The sequence below is a fragment of the Pyrus communis genome, chromosome 15 (assembly GCF_963583255.1).
Source record: "Pyrus communis chromosome 15, drPyrComm1.1, whole genome shotgun sequence".
Taxonomy (NCBI): domain Eukaryota; kingdom Viridiplantae; phylum Streptophyta; class Magnoliopsida; order Rosales; family Rosaceae; genus Pyrus; species Pyrus communis.
The window spans coordinates 3192448-3210596 of NC_084817.1; the positions used below are offsets into that span (position 1 = coordinate 3192448).

At 39.0% G+C, this 18149-nt stretch overlaps 3 protein-coding genes across 4 annotated transcripts; 2 read left to right on the forward strand and 1 right to left on the reverse strand.

The window, feature by feature from the left end:
- On the forward strand, positions 1-4848 carry LOC137718371 (phototropic-responsive NPH3 family protein NPY1). Of its 2 annotated transcripts, none has more exons than XM_068457907.1 (4): positions 1-1043; positions 2470-2539; positions 2788-3945; positions 4062-4848. In XM_068457907.1, exons 1-4 carry the CDS (start codon positions 982-984, stop codon positions 4602-4604), a joined length of 1833 nt encoding a protein of 610 aa, XP_068314008.1. In that variant the 5' UTR covers positions 1-981; the 3' UTR covers positions 4605-4848. The 2 variants fall into 2 exon arrangements, with proteins under 2 accessions (XP_068314008.1, XP_068314009.1); XM_068457908.1 differs by having other exon boundaries at positions 4077-4848.
- A 486-nt stretch (positions 4849-5334) lies between these two features.
- Positions 5335-9749, forward strand: LOC137717285 (small ribosomal subunit protein mS47). Its single transcript, XM_068456593.1, has 14 exons — positions 5335-5498; positions 5636-5716; positions 5834-5902; positions 6054-6117; positions 6897-6976; positions 7226-7309; positions 7834-7918; positions 8033-8118; positions 8209-8330; positions 8464-8524; positions 8806-8904; positions 8989-9090; positions 9204-9245; positions 9330-9749. Exons 1-14 carry the CDS (start codon positions 5367-5369, stop codon positions 9471-9473), a joined length of 1251 nt encoding a protein of 416 aa, XP_068312694.1. The 5' UTR covers positions 5335-5366; the 3' UTR covers positions 9474-9749.
- A 205-nt stretch (positions 9750-9954) lies between these two features.
- Positions 9955-18036, reverse strand: LOC137717284 (DNA-directed RNA polymerases IV and V subunit 2-like). Its single transcript, XM_068456592.1, has 8 exons — positions 17838-18036; positions 15632-16129; positions 15055-15267; positions 13928-14823; positions 13242-13533; positions 11607-12557; positions 11230-11501; positions 9955-10705 (listed from the first exon to the last, which is right to left on the reverse strand). Exons 2-8 carry the CDS (start codon positions 16115-16117, stop codon positions 10204-10206), a joined length of 3612 nt encoding a protein of 1203 aa, XP_068312693.1. The 5' UTR covers positions 16118-16129; positions 17838-18036; the 3' UTR covers positions 9955-10203.
- Positions 18037-18149: the final 113 nt, after the last annotated feature.

Genomic DNA, 18149 nt, shown 5'->3' on the forward strand with positions numbered 1-18149 from the left:
CTATACACACCCACGCACTCTCTCACTAGACCCAAACCTCACTCCACCACCACCACTTTCTCTCTCTAACTTTCCCCCTCCCTCTCTCCTTTCCTCTTTCGCTGCAAATTTCAGAGCGGGGAGGAGACAGCCGCGTCAGATTACATATCGAGTCGTCGTCGAGATTCGCGCCTTGGGAAAAAAAATCATAAAGAAACGACGAGAGGGGAAGATCTTCAGCGGATCAGGAAGTGATTTAAAGCAAAGGCGGCGACAATTTATTATTCCCTCTCTACTTGCAGACTGTTAGAGAGAGAAAGCAGAGAGAGAGAGGAGAGGAGAGAGTGGGGTTTGGTTTATTCATTAAAATCCTCTGAAAAATCGATTCTTTCTGCATTTTTTGATTTTTCGGGTTGTGGGTTAGAGAGGGAAACAAGAGAGACAGCGCATGGTTTATTCATAAAATCCTCTGAAAATTCAATACTTTGTCCAACTTTTTTATATTTTGGGTTGTGGGTTTTTGCGATTGGGAGGAAATAGTTGTGGGTTTTGTGTAAGAAGCGTCATCAATGTCATCACAAAGGCTTGGGAAACGAATGGGGAGGGCGCAATGGTCGAGGCTTTTGCGATAAGGGCAGGGACAGTGCTTGTCTCGTTCCAAACGTTTATGGTCTGCTGATTGCGTGTTTTAGAGAGAGGGACAGGAGAGAGAGCAAGGGAAGAAGGAGACGGCATTTCTGGTCTCGGAGTTTGGTTTTGTCCTCAAGGGCGGAGAGGGGTTTTGTCTCTCTGTTCGGCTGAGCGTTCCTCAGGACCCGGCATTTGAGAGAGAGAGAGAGAGAGAGAGAGAGAGAGAGAGAGGGAGGAGAGAGAAGGTTGGCATTGACGCAGCTTGAGAAGAAACGGAACGGAGTCTATAATCTCCGTGGAGGAGTTGGACTTCGTTTGTACGTCTTTGGTGCTGTAATTTCTGGTGGCTAAGGAGGGTATTTTGGCACAAAAATGAAGTTTATGAAGCTGGGGTCCAAGCCTGATGCATTTCAGGCTGATGGCAAGTCTATCAGGTAAAATGGCTTTTCATTTGTTCTCTCAAAAAACCTATAAATTCCCTTTTTATATTTTCCAGTGTTGTTTTGTTTTTAATTTTCTTTGCCTCTCCTGTCAATGCTATGAACTCGATGAACTTCTCTTCGATTCTGAATTTTGGGTTTTCTTCTCTCTCTAGAATTGTGAAATGTTAAGTAAAATGGGTTCCTTTTTCTCTCTCTAGAAGTGTGAAATTGTTACTTTTGCTTGACAAAAAACATGTGTTTGAGTTATTCTTGATTTCTTTCTTTCTGCAAGTATGCTCTGTTTCTGTAGAGAGCTGGTCAAATGCTGCCGTTGAATGGTGAAAGAAAGGGCTGAAATTACTAATTTACTACTAGGTGGTGAATTATTTACCTTAAAATGCTGAAAAAAAACGTGAAAGATTAGCTACCACCTCTCCGGAACAAAACCTTTTATTTTTGGGATAGGATATTACAAGAAACTTTTGAGGAGATAAATAAACAAGAAAACAAAGGTAAGGGAAGGAAGAAAGCACATGGGTGTTTTGTGCTGTTCCTATCATTGTTATTCTTTCTCCCCTTAAAAGTATTGCCTATTTTAATTTTGGAGAGTGTAGGTTGTAGGGAGTTGTGGTGTGGCAGTTGTCTCTCAGGATGTGGTCCTGCATTTGGAATGTCACTATTTTATCGAGTTTTGTGGTCCAAATGTGGTAAAAGTCATATGGAGTGCCCCCAAGATCTGTAATCATGACACCGGTGAAATTCTTCTGGTGAACGATGACATCGGTTCAATCAACAAACGATGGCAACAAAGTCTTATCCTACTAAGTGGGGTTGGCTGTATGAATCCTAGAACGCCACTACCTTGGTTTTGCGTGAAGTATTCCGTTTGCTCTAAGTACTCTATGTCTTTTCTTAGAGTCTTTTCCAGGTCTTCCTCTACCCCTTTTTCTTTGAGCCTCTATCTCATAATCGCATCTTCTAACTAGGGCATTTGTAGGTCAGTTCACTTGTTTAAACCACCTTAACCGATTTTCTCTCATTTGCAATTTTTTGTCTTTAAACAAGTTAGCGGACTGATTTTTCTTCCTGGGGATTGTTTTGCCGTCATCTGAATAAATATGAAACTGATTGAAAATCGCTTAATTCTTGCATGTCTAGTTTCCTTATGACATTTTAGTTTCAACTACAGCTCGAATTTGAAGTCTATGATCTGACATCGGTTGTGGAGTTTTCCGCAAACCACCTTCTCATGGTAAAACTTTACTAAGAAAAAGAAAATCTTGATGCACTTAGGCCCGATATTTTATAAATGAATTTTTTTGTAACTGCTTGCCTCGTACGGATCCAATTATAGGATATTTTGTAAATGCGTGCCTTCTTCTAGTTTCTATGATCCTCATGTCTAGGTGATTTAATTGGTTTTCGTATGTTCATGCAGATATGTGTCATCTGACTTGCAAACAGATGTCGTTATTAATGTTGGGGAAGTGAAGTTTTACCTTCACAAGGTATTTTTTTCCTCGCCACCCTTTTTCATCAATTTACATAATTTTTTACTATAATAGCATTAGATTTGTTTGGATGTCATATGTGCATATGAATGTTTTTTTCGATTTATGTTCCGATGGACATAATAGCGGTGAATCTGAAATGTTGGTGATTATTATTGAGTGGTACATTTGTTACTAGAATTACTGCCACTTTCCCTGCTGAATCAAGCTCTGTTTCATATTGTTGATTATGTCTGTTTTTCCAGTTCCCTCTCTTGTCCAAGAGCAATCGCCTGCAAAAACTAGTATCTGAAGCCAACGACGATTCTGAAGAAGTTGACATGGTTGGTTTTCCTGGTGGGCCAAAATCCTTTGAAATTTGTGCAAAGTTTTGCTATGGAATGACTGTTACTCTGAACGCTTACAATGTTGTGGCTGCTCGTTGTGCTGCTGAGTATCTGGAGATGACCGAGGATGTTGATCGCAGTAACCTAATATACAAAATTGAGGTGTTCCTTAACTCAAGTATCTTCCGTAGCTGGAAGGATTCCATTATTGTTCTACAAACCACCAATTCTCTTCTGTCATGGTCTGAGGATCTGAAGATTGTCGGAAGATGCATAGATTCAATTGCTTCTAAAACATCTGTAGACCCTACTAACATCACCTGGTCCTATACGTATAACCGAAAACTAGCAGAGCCTGATAAAATTATTGAAGGGATGAATTATCGAGACAAAATTGAAAAAGTTCCAAGGGATTGGTGGGTTGAAGACATATGTGAGTTGGATATTGATCTCTACAAGCGAGTTATGATTGCTGTGAAATCGAAGGGAAGAATGGATGGCACTGTTATTGGGGAGGCTCTGAAGACTTATGCAGTTAGATGGTTGCCAGATTCTGTTGATGCACTGGTTTCAGACGAACACGCCTTGAGGAACAAATCTCTGGTAAAAACAATTATTTGCTTATTGCCGTCTGACAAAGGTATGGGTTGTTCATCAAGTTTCTTGCTGAAACTTTTGAAAGTTTCTATTTTGGTTGGAGCAGACGAGTCGTTGAGGGAGGAGCTGGTGAAGAGGATCAGTTTGAAGTTGCATGAAGCTTGTGTCGGTGACTTGTTGATCCCCGCTCGATCTCCTCAGATTACTATATATGATGTTGAGTTGGTTCAGTCTGTTGTGAGTCAGTATGTGATGCATGAAAAGTGTAAGTGGGATTTGGATTTTGTCGAGAAGAATGAAAAGGGGACTGATACTTTTACGTTGTTGAGTGTTGGTAGACTGGTTGATAGGTATCTTGCGGAAATTGCACATGACCCAAACCTTAACCTCAGTAGTTTCGTAGAGTTGTCCCAATCAATTCCCGAGTCAGCACGGCCAATTCACGATGGGCTGTACAAAGCCATCGACATCTACCTGAAGGTATGCATTTAAGCCATGTCCGCTAGGTTTATTTATTCTTTTGATTTTACTTCGCATGCTTTTTGCTTGTCACTAGAGTTGCCTTGTCATGTTTCTGAGATTTGAGTGATGAATAGTTCCCGTGTCTGCAGGAGCACCCTAGTTTAACAAAGGCTGAAAGGAAAAGAATATGCGGATTGATGGATGTCAAGAAACTTACAGTGGAGGCATCCATGGATGCTGCACAGAACGAGAAGCTCCCACTCCGAGTCGTTGTTCAAGTTCTCTTCTTTGAGCAGGTAAGATCTGCAGCTAGCGTTCGAGCCCTTAACAACCATCCTAGTGACACTTCACTTTCCATGACAAATATGGACGAAGAACATGACAAGACAGCAGAAGAAAACTGCAAGCCTCTGGGAAAACAGATGAGCCAAATGAAGGTAACCGAAGAGTTCCAGAAGAACATGAAACTTGGCAAGAAGAGCAGCAAAAACAGCGCAAGTGGTTCGCAGTTGCTGCCATCTAGGTCAAGGAGAATCTTCGACAAATTGTGGTCTGTGGGGAAGGGGCATGTAGAGAACAAGAGCTCGGAGACATCCGGGAGTTCTCATAGTCCAACTTCAAATGTTCCTGGCGATTCAAAGTCGGTTTCAAGACACCGGAGGCATTCTATCTCCTAAATCGGGGTTTCAGGGCTGACCGGAATTGAACGAGTTTGGAAAATTCCACTGCAAGTGTACAAAGGAGTAGAATTTGTTGTAGCTGGTGATCATATTATCTCAAATGGAGTTTACTGTAGTTAAAATGTAATCAGTTTTATCTGAGTGCCTTGTCTGACATCTTTTGGTTCCACTTGAAAAATGATGTGCGTTTCTCGTCAAGTGCTACTTCTTGTATGTCATCGATATCTAATCGCTTTCCTTTTCCGCATGTCACTGTTATTTAATTTTGATTAGTTAAGCATTCGAAATTTTTTTATGGTTGGTTTAGCTACTTTTTTTTTCTTTAAGAATATAATTTTATTTAAAACTAAATTATACTACCAAGCCATGGTGAGATCTCTTGTATTTGTGTGAATTAAATTTGTGAGATTCATACAAGAGATTCTTTTTTTGTGAGTATGGTCGGATTAGTGACGTGATTCATCAGCTAAAAAGTTCTCCACCTTGAATTATAGCATCGTGAAAGTTGAGTTATGGTCCTTCGGGCCCGAGTGCTCCTTGGGCTCTCAGTGAGTCGATCCAGGTCAAGCTGGACCCAATCACAAGGCCCGGACCCACCAGAAGTCATTGATCAAATAACCTTAATCATAAGTCAGAGAATCCAACGGTTGAGAGAGAGTATGATTGATGCATTTACAGTAAAAACGGTGCGTATTGTTTCAGGGTTTTAGCTGAGACTGGAGACTGATTGAGAGAGCGCTGAAAGAATAGCAGAGAGAGATGCATAGAGCAAAAGCCATTGAAGCTCTGAGGAGGTGTGCTGCTCAGAGAGGAAGAAGCAGCTCTCTCTCTCATTGCAGAGCCTTTTCTGCCCAACCAAGCTATGCGCAATACGACGACGTCCAGGACCTGGTCTCTCTCTCTCTCTTTCTCTCTCTAACCATTTCATTTCTAGAGAAGCACCAATCTCTCTTTTTTTGATTAATTCGATTTGGGTGTTTGGGTTTTTTCTGCATTGGTTCATTTGTTTTTGAACGTAAAAAACTCAGGTTACGGTGGAGGGAAGAGCCAAATCGAGAGCGGCAATTCTCAACAGGCCATCTGCACTCAATGCTCTCAACAGTTCCATGGTTTGTGCTGTTGCTGTTCTTCATTTGTGTTGCTTCCTTTGAGTTTTTTTTATGGTGGTGTTGCTTAATTCGGATAAATTTCGGATCTTTTGATGTTTTCGTTGTTGGGTTTTATAGGCAGCTCGACTGAAGAGACTGTATGAATCATGGGAGGATAACCCGGACATTGGATTTGTCTTGATGAAGGTATTGCGTTGTTCCCATGAGAAAACAGTCTTCGGGTTTAATGGCATCATGCTTTGTTTCGTTAATCGGATTATTTAACTTCTTGCAATGTGCTGAGAACTATTTTGAAAGACTTTGTCTGAGGTGCTATTTGATTTTCTGCTGTTTGAAGGGTAGTGGGAGGGCTTTCTGCGCCGGAGCAGATGCTGTTAGCCTTTATCAACTAGTGAATGAAGGTAACCCAATCGTTTTGTTTTGCTAATTTTTTTACACTTCGTTTAGTTCAAGGTATCGGTTATAAACTCAAGAGTAATTTTGTTTTATAACCATGTGCATCTAATTTTTTTCTATCTTCATTAACATAATGAGAACAAATCCTTCAATATTGTACTTTTAGCACAGATAATGATGTACTTTAAAATAGAGAAAATTTGAAATAGGTCCAATTTTATAGACCACCTTTTGAAATAGATCCAATTTTTAGTGACTTTTGACTTTTGAAATAGGTCCAATTTTTAGTTAATTTGGACCCATATCAAAAAACCCCTTTAAAATTTGATCGCGAGCGTTCCAACTTGTTGGGAATGCCATTTCTACTTTCTCGTACTGAATCTTTTCTTCAGTGTTAATTACTTGTTTATCTTTTATGCTGATTTTAGATACATAATTTTTTTCTATCTTCATGAACATAATGAGAACAAATTCTTCAATATTGTACTTTTAGCACACATAATGATGTACTTTAAAATTTGATCGCAAGCATTCCAACTGTTTGGGAATGCCATTTCTACTTTCTCATACTGAATCTTTTCTTCAGTGTTAAATACTTGTTTATCTTTTATGCTGATTTTAGATACATCATTGTGATTAGACATGCCTCCTTGAGGTTTTTCTTGTGACACTTTTAGTGCACATTTCCGTGCCTGTTTGGTGCCGTTTTCTTTTTCTAATCTTCACCGTTGGATACTTACATGGCATTGTTTGTTTTCCTTCCAATTTTTTTAATAATGTGCAGGGAATCTTGATGAATGTAAAAAGTTTTTCGAGACATTGTATAAGTTTGTGTATATTCAAGGAACGTACTTGAAGCCACACGTGAGTATATATCTTTTCTATACCTATGTGCTTTATAGTTTATACTATAATTGTATGTTATAATTTTAATAAACTAGCGCTGCTTCTATTGCATAACCTGAGTAGGGTTGTAGGCATGTAGCAGACTACAGTTGTACATACGTTTTGATTTCCTAAAGTATAAAGATCTGTTTATGCATAGAAATGTGCTTTCAAGTCCCTGTCAAATTTAAATGTGGCTTTGATAATAGCTTTATCATATTTGTGCAGGTAGCTATCATGGATGGTATCACCATGGGAGCTGGGGCTGGAATTTCAATCCCAGGAATGTTTCGCGTGGTGACTGATAAGACTGTATGTGGCTGCTGCTTACTTACCAATTGGTTTCACCAGATTTTGGTCTTGTGTTTTTTGTTTGAGGGCTGATTTATCTCCTAACATCATAAACGAAAAAGATTTTTACCCCAAACCTTGTCTTGTGCGACTTGAAATTAAAGCATTCAACCTTGTTGAAGATGCGACTATGGGGGGAGGAGATGCTTGATTGGTTCAGATAGTTTTGAGAGTTTAAAATGCTGAACATTCTAAAGTGCAAGTTTTACAATGCATGCATAGTGCAACATATTTTGTCAATCAAGATAAATTATTGCTATATGGGAAAATGTAAATGTTTTTTTTACTCTGGAATCATTTTAAAGTTTGAAGAAAGACCTTGCGCGTCAAAGACTCTGAGCTATGCTTGTTTACACTTTATGTGATGCATCTTCCAGTCTTCTGAAAAAGAAAATAACTCTTCCTTTTTCTTTTCTACCTGTGTGACTGTGTCTTAAATGAAGTGCATAATTTATATTCTTTTCAACTGTGCTGGATTTTTGCAGATATTTTCCAATCCAGAGGCCCAGATAGGTTTCCATCCTGATGCAGGGGCTTCCTTTTATCTGTCTCGTCTACCTGGCTACCTAGGTAACATAACCTGCGTAAATTTAAGATGTCCAGCCTTTATCACAATTTCAAGTTCTACATATATCTAAAAGAATTATGTTTTCATTTTTTTTTTTTTTTTGTTTTTGTTTGCAGGAGAATACTTAGCTCTTACAGGAGACAAGCTTAATGGTGTGGAGATGGTTGCCTGTCGCCTTGCTACGCACTATGCGTTAAATGCGGTTTGTTTGCCCTGCACATATTTATACTTACTTGTTTCTGTAATTTATCATTAATCTGCTTCTAATAGTCATCAAAACTCATCCGGCCAGAGACTTGCTATGGTTGAAGAACGCCTTGGAAATTTAGTTACAGATGAACCTTCTGTAATAGAAACAGCTCTTGCACAATATGGTGACCTTGTTTATCTAGACAGGAGGAGTATACTTTCTAAGTAATTTTCTATCACATATTTCTCAGTACTGCAGCAATAACACTAAGATTTATCAGTTCCGTAGAATTTAGTTCTAGTATCATCGATTTGTCTGTCTGACTTGATTTATCTCCATTTTCTTATGTCAACTTAGGCTCGACGTTATTGATAGATGTTTCAGCCATGACACAATTGAGGAAATTACTGATGCTTTGGTAAGTATGAGATAATTGTTATAAACCAAAAGGAACTTATAGTACCATCTGTTCATCGACTTAATAATACCATTATTCGTCGGTAGCCTATCAGTGTTAGGTCTAGGAATGTGTTGAAAGGAGGTCTAGGAATTTTAAAGAAAAGTCTTTTTGGAAGGCCTGGATAGAAAAGATAACACGAAAATGCTAGCCAAGATAAGCATAACCAAATGTTTTCGAATATACTATGATTTTGTCAAATGCTTTGGTGAATAACTTTGAAAAGGAAATAAATTGTACAGGAGAAGGAAGCTGCTGACTCTTATGATGAATGGTGCAAAACAGTCCTCAAGAAAATAAAAGAAGCCTCCCCCTTGAGTTTGATAGTTTCATTACGATCGGTGAGTTACCACACCCTGGCACGTTATGGAGTTGGACCTGTATTGCTTTATACTCTCTACCTGACTTTCATTTTTTTCATTCAGATACGCGAGGGTAGATTTCAATCTCTAGATCAGTGTCTGGCTCGTGAATATCGTATATCTCTTGCTGCAATTTCTAACCGGGTCTCTAGTGACTTCTCTGAGGTATGTGGTTCTCAAAGTTTAACGGAGTGAATGTTTTTTTTGTTTTTGGGTTAACAATGGAGTGAACGTCGTTTAATCCACATTTACATTGCCCCATTTCTATCCATCTGTAGGGCGTTCGAGCAAGATTGGTAGACAAGGACTTTGCGCCCAAGGTTAGTCCTGAGAAAATTACAATTTTTTCATAAATCTTTTCTCAAGCTGCGATCGTATGATTGATTTCCATCCCAATTCTGCAGTGGAACCCCCCTAGTTTCAAAGATGTTTCCAAAGACATGGTTGATTGCTATTTCTCACCGCTTCCTGAAGTTGAGCCGGAGCTGAAGCTGCCTACAGCATTGCGAGAGCCATTTATGCAAGAGACGGATTCACCCAAAAAATGATTCGGAGCTTATGCAACGCCTGTTTCGTCGAGAGTAGTTAAGAGTTCGTTTGTAATAGAGTTGTATCGTCTGAAGATAGAGGCTTTTAGTTGCTAATGGCTTCTGGCGGTCTTGTTATTTTTTGTTGGTCAAAGAATGAATATAAAGCTTTGTCTTCACTTCCTCGGACAACCATGAACTTGTCCTTGTGTGGTTTTTGGTTCACATCCAGATGAGTTATATGTTTCACTTCTTTTTTTCTTCTTAAGAAATTATATGTAAGACCCGAATTTTTTTCGACGATTCAAACCGCTTATATTTTAATTCATCATGGATCAATCTCGCAAGAAGTTAAACAAATGTAAAATCATTACGGCATCAACTCTAAATAATCACCATTTAATTCAACGGTCATATAGCTTTCAGTTTTGGTGATTTTTCTTAAAGATGATTTTTGAGAGCTAAAAACAACAGTTTGGATTGTTTAAAAACAAATGTAAAGTGATCCAAACAAACAAGTGAAACCTTAAATTTACGGGGCGAGAGATTTGAATCTGGATGCAAGAGGGCGCACACACTGTCCTCGTCAAACCTACAATCTTATGAAGGGAAACATAAGTAGTACATAACAAGTTAGATGTCCTAATAACAAGTCGTAGCAAGAAAATATACAAAAGCTGCAGATTGGTACTAAACAAAATATTCATAAGTCAGATTAAGGGCTCCCCCATTCCACTACTATTCCTTCACTCTAAGAGAACCGAGTCTCGAACTTCAAACTGATGCCCATGCTGAACAGCTCCTGGCACAGTAACTTCGCTCCGTACGGGACGTTTGCCTTGACAAGATCATCTGCAGAATTGCAATTCCGGCAGTAGGGACCCCTGATCTTGCGTCCTCCTTCAACTGATCGTTGGATCACATTAGCTACATGTTCGCATTTCTGACAGATATACACCTGGGAGGAGTCGCTGAGAGTGAAAAGGCGCTCATGCAAGTTTGCTGAAGCTCCATGGGCTATTAGGCAGTCACGTTCCATTTCTCCAAACTTGATCCCTCCAAATCGCTTCCGATCTGCCACTGGTTGACGGGTGAGAGGGTGGACTGGCCCAGTGTTCCTGAACTTTACTTTGTCTTCAGACATGTGAATCAGGCGCTGGTAAAAGGTTGGGCCCATGAATATGAGGGAACGAGCCATTTTACCGGTTCCACCATTGTATACTCTCTCTTTTCCGCATCTTGAAAATCCAGCCCTGACGTACATATTAACGATACATGAACAACTCTAATTCATTCAACGGGGAAAATAGAAAAGAACATCTGCTTATATGCCAGAACAATTCAGACATGAGACTTCCGCTTTAAAAGTTTTATGCAGTCTACTAACTAATAAAATCTAAGTTGTAAAGGAACCGATAACTGAAAAGCGAAGGGTCAAAATGATTGTGCTCAGAAACCTTAAGGGAAAAAAACCACATTCAGTTATACGAAGTGAATTTATGCAGGGTACCATGGCACATACTCAGGACAACACAGTGAAGAAAGCTTTTACCATTCTTTTATATAGCAACAAACATTCAGTAAAAATTCAGACTAATTTAACAAGCCGCGTATTAAATTGCACGTTGAATATCCAGAGAGAAATTTCAACAGAAAATGCCATGGCTGAGAGTCTGAGAAGTAAAATTATGCCAGGGTGGAATGTGAAATTAAAATGGACTGTTTAACGGTGGTGCAGTTGAAGTATGCAAGTCATGAATTAGAATGACAGAGTTACCTATGCAGTTGTTCTGCGATGTCATCGACAGAGAGAGTAGAGAACGGGGTGGCATATTTCTTTGAACCACCAGAGGCGATTCCCTTCCCTAAAGCAGCTTCTAAGAGTTGACCAGGAGTTTGTCTTGACGGAAATGCATGGGGATTTATCACAATATCTGGAACTATCCCCTGTACTGTGAAAGGGAAGTTCTCTTGAGACTCCAGAAAACCTAGAACACCCTTTTGCCCATGCATGCTGGAGAACTTGTCTCCAAGACACGGTGAGCGAACCTATTCAAAAAGTGACGAATGTAATTAGTGAATGGAAATTCTTAAACTGGACTTGTTAAAAACAATAGGCATGCCTTTAAAAAATATTATTTCAGTCAGATTTACCTGTCTCATAGAAACAACGGCAAAGTTCTTTCCATCATCATTAGAAGAAAGCACAACCTTCTGAACCATTCCCCTTTCGGTGTGCTTCAGTTTGATGCTATGATCAGCTCCTGACTCACTGCACCTCCCAATGATGATATCGCCACTCTGCAAGTTTGCACCAACGTAGGGAAAGCCATCTTCATCGAGATTGTCAACCCGACCAAACTTGCTCTGCATCTTGCCAAAATTGACACAATCATCAGGCTTCCGCCTTTTCTCCAGGGAGTGCTTGTTGTCAACCTCAGCCTTGTAACTTCTGATATGCTCAGATCGGAACATACCACGTTCCAGTGATGCCCGATTCATTACTATGCTATCTTCTTGGTTGAACCCCAAGTGAACATTGACTGCCACAATCGCGTTCTGACCATTGTACAATTCGGGCTTCGGCAAAACTCTGTTTTTACCCAGTTGGTGTCCTGGCTTGCCAAGGCAGTCAGACGTCATTGTCTGAAAAAGTGACCTCTGGGGGTAGTGCAGTTGGTGAGACAGTGTATCCACTCGAAGGTTAGGATTTGTGGTAGAAAACCCAATAGCCTGCGACGAGTGCTTCTGAGCCTGGTAGAGGACCCTCCTTGCATGGTCATGATTCGCAAATGGGATAATGCTACAGCTTAAACCCAACAGGAATGACATGTCCAGCTCACAATGTGTGTACTTTACAGCAGATTTTCCCTTTTCTTCCATGAACAGATATTTAATGCCCCATGCAGTACTACAGTCTTCCTCTTCTTCAGCTCCAATAAGCTCGATTATTCCTTTGTTAAGGAAATACTTGAACGGATGCTTTTCCCCTTTCAATGCTTTTATCTTGTTCAAATTCTCAACCACCAAGAGAGGGCGTAGGATCCTTCCAGCATCAGAATATACTCGTACTTCTCCTTGCTTTTCATCTCTTTTGATTTCCACCTAAGAGAAAATTGACCATAATTAGGTATCCATCATAAAAATGCAAGCTAATTGCTTATTAGTGAAGGAAAATAACTGTATAAATAGCAGGTGATATGAAAACTGATTCTAATAACTGAGATATGCATCATAAGTACATGCTACTGGCTTACTAGAAAACCATTGTATGAAGAGCAGTTGACCTAAATTTTTCCAAGGAATGCAGACGTCCATCATCTATTTACTTACTACGAATGAAAAATATTGTAGAATTAGCAGGTAAATTAAAACTTTGAGGACTATGTAAAGGTTGATTGCTTATAAGCAAAGAATGAGCAAATTAGAATCCCTAATTAAAAGACAGAAGTATCAAACAGGCAGGAAAGAAAAACCAACTCAATAAAGCAAATGTAAATAGATCAGGAAAGCATCCAACAATAGCTAGCTTCTTGGGAATCAAATAATACAGAATTATGAAGTATACCCTTGTAAATAAAGAGACCAACTAAAAAATAAAAAGGTTATACTAGAACACAAAATACTGTGATAAGCAATGCTCCTAAAGCTGTAATATAAGATTAATCTTTACGCATTGTAATTCAAAATGTCTCCCTAAACTGAAGCACAAAGAAATTATGGCCATCATAACAAGACCAAAGCAATTTGAAATTTGAAACTCATCAATGGGATTGAACAATAGAAAACCTGAGGTGGCAACTTTTTCCTACGTCGCATCCTCCTGAGTTCCGAGACAAATGAGAGGGAATCTTCACAAACTCCAACCCAATCCCCATTCAGAAAAACTTTGAACTTCCCTTGCAGTGAGGTAGAAGTATCATCCACCAATTTTTCCATTCCACAGAGAGACAATTCCGGTAGTAGAGACTCCAATATATTTGTACTTACTATTGTGGTGGTAGCCAAATTTTTTACAAGCCCACAATTCTCACCATCCGGAGTTGAGAGAAAACATACTTTACCCCAGTGGGAAGGATGCCTGCATCCACAAGGTTCTGTAAGCCACACTTTCAATTGTCCAAATATCTCACAAACAAAAAAAAGTAAAAACCCCAAGGATTTAATGCAGCAGATATTTTATAGAGCATGCAGTTAGTAAGAGAATGGCAAACTACTTACAGTACATAATTCATTCCAATGAAACCTAAACTCATTTACAACTGAAACTAATTTATTGTGTTTTTGGTGTTGATATATGGAATGGGATGACAAAGGTTCTAATAGTGTAAGGAAGAACTTTCAACTGAAAAAAAAAAAAATCTAATAGCAAAGCATTTTTAAGCTAAAGATATATTCTTTGAACCACCGACTAGGATAAAGCTATTGCACGACAGCAGGAAACATAAGTTGAAATAAGTTAAAAAGTTACTCACGGGTATCTGGCATCTCCAACCTTCCCTGTATATTGAACCTGCTGCCTTGTCTTCCGCATATCAATCATTGTCTGCAGCGGATTTGCTCTCCCAACTGTTGCCACTACACCAGACATCCTCTCCATTTTCTTGAAGGGATGACACCATGCTCCAGTTGAGAATGCTCTTGAAATGCCATTAGTAACTATGGAGGCATCTAGGTAGTGCTCAATTGGCCGCACAACCCGATCACCATAAAGGTCTCTCTGCAAGGCCTTTGCCATGCGCCGCCTTGCATGTCCAATATGCGCCTTTAGCTCTCGTTCGAGAAGCTCACCCGCCAAGTCCAACCTCTTGTTCCTAAAGTCATCCCTATTGTCACATTTCCTGCGACCAGCAGAGGCTTGTAACAGGGACTTCACCATATACCCAAGAAAGCGAGCCTTTTGCTTTAGACCTCTGAGATTGGGGAAAAGATACAAGCTGATGCACTCTTCCATGCTTTCCCCGGGTGGAAACGCAGTTTTCTTTATCACATCATCCACATATTTGAGGGCATTCTTCCCCCTACGGAAGCCTCCATCCACTTTTTCAGTAGCTTTATCGGCATCGCGAATTGAGGCAAAAAGTATGTTCAAAATGCTGGCATCTTCACTGCCATAATCAATCAGATCAATAACTTCTTTATCCGATGAAACACCTAGGGCAAAAAACCATACCCACACAGGGATTTCTGTCGACATGAAGTAAACGGTAAGGACTTTCTCTACTCCTTCAATGTTTTCAAGTTTAGAAATCCCGACTAGTCTAATTATTAACCTATGCCTCTTCACCTCTGACCTATATGCTACTGTCAGACCCTGATTATTTGTAATGAGAAGTTTCTTCAGACAGCTCTGTTCTTGTGCAATAAATGTCTGCATCATAAATTATACAAATGTCATTAGAACTGCGTGGGAAAAGAAACATTACATTGCATAGCAGAGTCCCGTTAAACAATTTTAAAGGCATCAAGTAGGTTTGAACAAACAAAATTCTAGAAAAGTGATAAACTGACATTTCTACACATCGATCAACTGCAAATTTCATTTGCAATCATAATAGTGAGTTATCTGCATGTCAGAAATTAAATTAAGTTTTGGGCTCACCTTCTCTGCACCCTTGATAATAAAATAGCCTCCATGGTCAAAATCACAGTCACCTTTCTCAACGTCCCTCATCCAGCATAAGTCAGACTTCACCATCACAGGGACACTACCAACCGTAATGTCTCTGGTATCTGTACTTAAAATTTCCTTGTCAAGGAACCGTTCTTTTCCAGTCTTAAACTTATCACTGCTGACAAGTCGTTGATTATATACCTGGCACATTACAAATATCCACATATTATAAGACATTATGTAATGGGGAGATAAAAAGAAATATTTAAAGATTATTATCGTCCAAATTGGTTGTCAACATAGAAACTACACAAACAAGACACACACCACATATGATACAGCTGGATGATAAATCAAACTACGGTATCATGATTTGTAATTATAGCAGTACTATTAAAGAATCATGTCAAATAAATATATGCTAAATGCTTTTGAGAATTAGAGCTTGAAAATCATAACTAGATAAGTCGGACTATCTACAGTATAAAAAAAATGTCAAAATGAGACAGCAGAACTGCACTAAAATTTCATGCATCTACTGAACTTAATTATCAAATTCATTTACCTCGACAGTGATATTCACTTTCATCTTAGCGCAGTATGTCATGTTCTGAAGTCGGGCATGCCTAGGCAACATATTATACTCCTTATCATTGTCAGAACCACCCCAAAAACTTGGCCTACCAAGAGTAACCTTCCCAAACTTCACTAAAGCATAGCGCCATTCATTGTCTCCCTTCTTTGACGGGTCATAGCCAGGCTCCACTATAATCTCGCCAAAAGAACTGAAGACTCTTTGTATGCCATTTTGTATGAAGTCATTATATGAGTTGATTTGATGACTAATGAGGCCATACTCGTTGAAGAATGATGTTGCCGCCTCCTTACAGAAATTCTTCAGAAATCCTTCCCCAAGATCTTGCAGGCTAGTCGAGTAATCATACTCATCATCATAATCACTATCGTCAATGTCCATGTCAACACCATTTGTAAAACTTTCTCCCTTGCTGCTCATACCAATATCTCCCTTGGCATCCGATGACGCCCCCATTGGATTCAGAATCTGTCAATTAAGCAAAGGATAAGAAGACAAACAACAAAAATATAATATCAAATTGGCCATCCAATTATTAAAATAATACCACAATTGGTTGCAGAAAAACCCATAGTAAAGGAAAATGGGAATGAACTTCACATCTCTTGATCCCAAACAACATTAGCACTATTTAATAAGAACATGGCAAAATCAACATAGAAAAAGGACAATCAATTCTTTGAAGACAACATATAAAGCGTAACTTCTTAAACTCTTAAATGTTAACCTTAAGAGGTGTTTGTTTGCCCTCACTAAGCTTCACTGGACTGGATTGGCTTAGCTGGGATTTCTAATCTGGTTGGAACAAGGATTAAGTTTAATGGGACCAAGTCGGACTCGTGCCGACTAAGTCCTTCACTACCAGTTCTTAGCTAGGCTGCCCGAAACATATGGGATTGCTAATCCCGTCTCTAAAGCTGCGTACAAAGTCTGCACACTGCAAGTCGTCTGCAATCATGCTTCTCTGCAACTCTGTTTGGCCACCTATGCCCAGATCTGAAACCCACCACACCCACCGCCTAATTCTCAACATCCAACCACCAAAATTCGAAAAGAAAAACAATGCATTTGATAACAACAAACTCAATAGAAAAATTCTTCATTTTTCCCAGAAAATCAGAGGAGGCGCAAGAAACACAAAGTGGCTGTGAAATCCATGGCACTGCAGAGAGGAGCCTCTGCACAATTTCAATTTTCCGTGGGATATGAAGTCACTGTTTTGAGGGAGGAGAGAGTGGAAAGGAAAAAAAAAAGACGGAGAGAGAGGGGGAAGGAAAAATAAGAAGAAAAAAAATGTGGAAAGGAAAAAATAAGAAAAAAATGTGGAAAGGAAAAAATGACTAAAAATTGTTTGATTCTCCAAAATAATTTAATCCGTAACTTAGTCCGATACTGCACCAAACGTTCCATTATTCTTATCCTACTTAGTCCATGCCAAGCCAATCCAACTTAGTCCCTAATGCTATTCCGGTACAACAAACGCACCCTAATAGAACAAGATATACATGTTAGATATGAACTATCATATTCAGCAACCCATTTTTGTTGTCTAAAAAGCCTTTGAATTCAATTATACAGTTACCAATTATCAACTTTATTTCAAAAATAACAACAAAAGAAATAAGTATAGCAATGCCCCCGTATACATGTCACACTTTCTATGCAAATCTTCATATTTCTTAATGGCACTTCCAACTTTGAGTTGGAAAACACCACCCGCAACAATGCGGAAATTGTGTATTCATAATTTCATATACACCTTAATTAAATGCTTTGGTATTCAAATTTCAAACTCAACCCTCATTTATTCTGGAATATCACATATTTCCATTAGGGTTTTTCCAGTTTGGTTTCAACTACTCTTTCCCTTCTCCACTACACAGTAAAAGGAAACACAATATTTTACATAAACACAATTTTCCAGGCACCTATTTCACAGAAAAATCAAGAAAATTAAAAATACTTCCAATCCAAAGCTAAAACCCTACCTAAACAAACACATTAAAAACCAGAATCCCTCCAGAAATTTTCGAAAATCAAAAAATAAAACCAGAAAAGTTAACAAATTTATCATCAAAAAAGCTCTGTTCCTAAAAGAAACACATGGCCGAAAAAAAAAAAATTAACACAGAAATAAATAAAAATTATAAAAACAGAGAGATGAATACAGACTTACAGTGAGCTCGATCGGAGTGAAAAAGGAACCCTAAAATCCCAGACCGTAGAAATGTTGGCTTCGAAACCTCCGAAATTAGGGTTTACAAGCAATGCATGTGAGATTTTTGGGGAATTTTTCAGTCCTCACTCTCACAGCGTTGAGAAGAGAAAAATGGGTCGCAGCTTTTGAGGGGGAGAGAGAGAGAGAGAGGGAGAGAGAGGACTTTTGGATTGTGACGTTCCAGTCGAGAAGAGACCTTCGATCCGAACCTTTCAAATTTTATCCAACGATCAAAAATTATTATAACTTTAAGAAATTAAAACAAGTGAA

Bases quoted from the DNA above. Each gene is read 5' to 3' on its own strand.
- LOC137718371 (XM_068457907.1), top strand. From the start codon at position 982: ATGAAGTTTATGAAGCTGGGGTCCAAGCCTGATGCATTTCAGGCTGAT. The intron at 1,044-2,469 runs GTAAAATGGCTT...ATGTTCATGCAG, and splicing joins GCTGATGGCAAGTCTATCAG to ATATGTGTCATCTGACTTGC. The intron at 2,540-2,787 runs GTATTTTTTTCC...CTGTTTTTCCAG, and splicing joins TGAAGTTTTACCTTCACAAG to TTCCCTCTCTTGTCCAAGAG.
- LOC137717285 (XM_068456593.1), top strand. From the start codon at position 5,367: ATGCATAGAGCAAAAGCCATTGAAGCTCTGAGGAGGTGTGCTGCTCAG. The intron at 8,525-8,805 runs GTAAGTATGAGA...TAAATTGTACAG, and splicing joins AGGAAATTACTGATGCTTTG to GAGAAGGAAGCTGCTGACTC. The intron at 8,905-8,988 runs GTGAGTTACCAC...TTTTTCATTCAG, and splicing joins TGATAGTTTCATTACGATCG to ATACGCGAGGGTAGATTTCA.
- LOC137717284 (XM_068456592.1), bottom strand. From the start codon at position 16,117: ATGGGGGCGTCATCGGATGCCAAGGGAGATATTGGTATGAGCAGCAAG. The intron at 15,268-15,631 runs GTAAATGAATTT...GTAATGTGCCAG, and splicing joins AAGTGAATATCACTGTCGAG to GTATATAATCAACGACTTGT. The intron at 14,824-15,054 runs GTGAGCCCAAAA...TTTATGATGCAG, and splicing joins TTATCAAGGGTGCAGAGAAG to ACATTTATTGCACAAGAACA.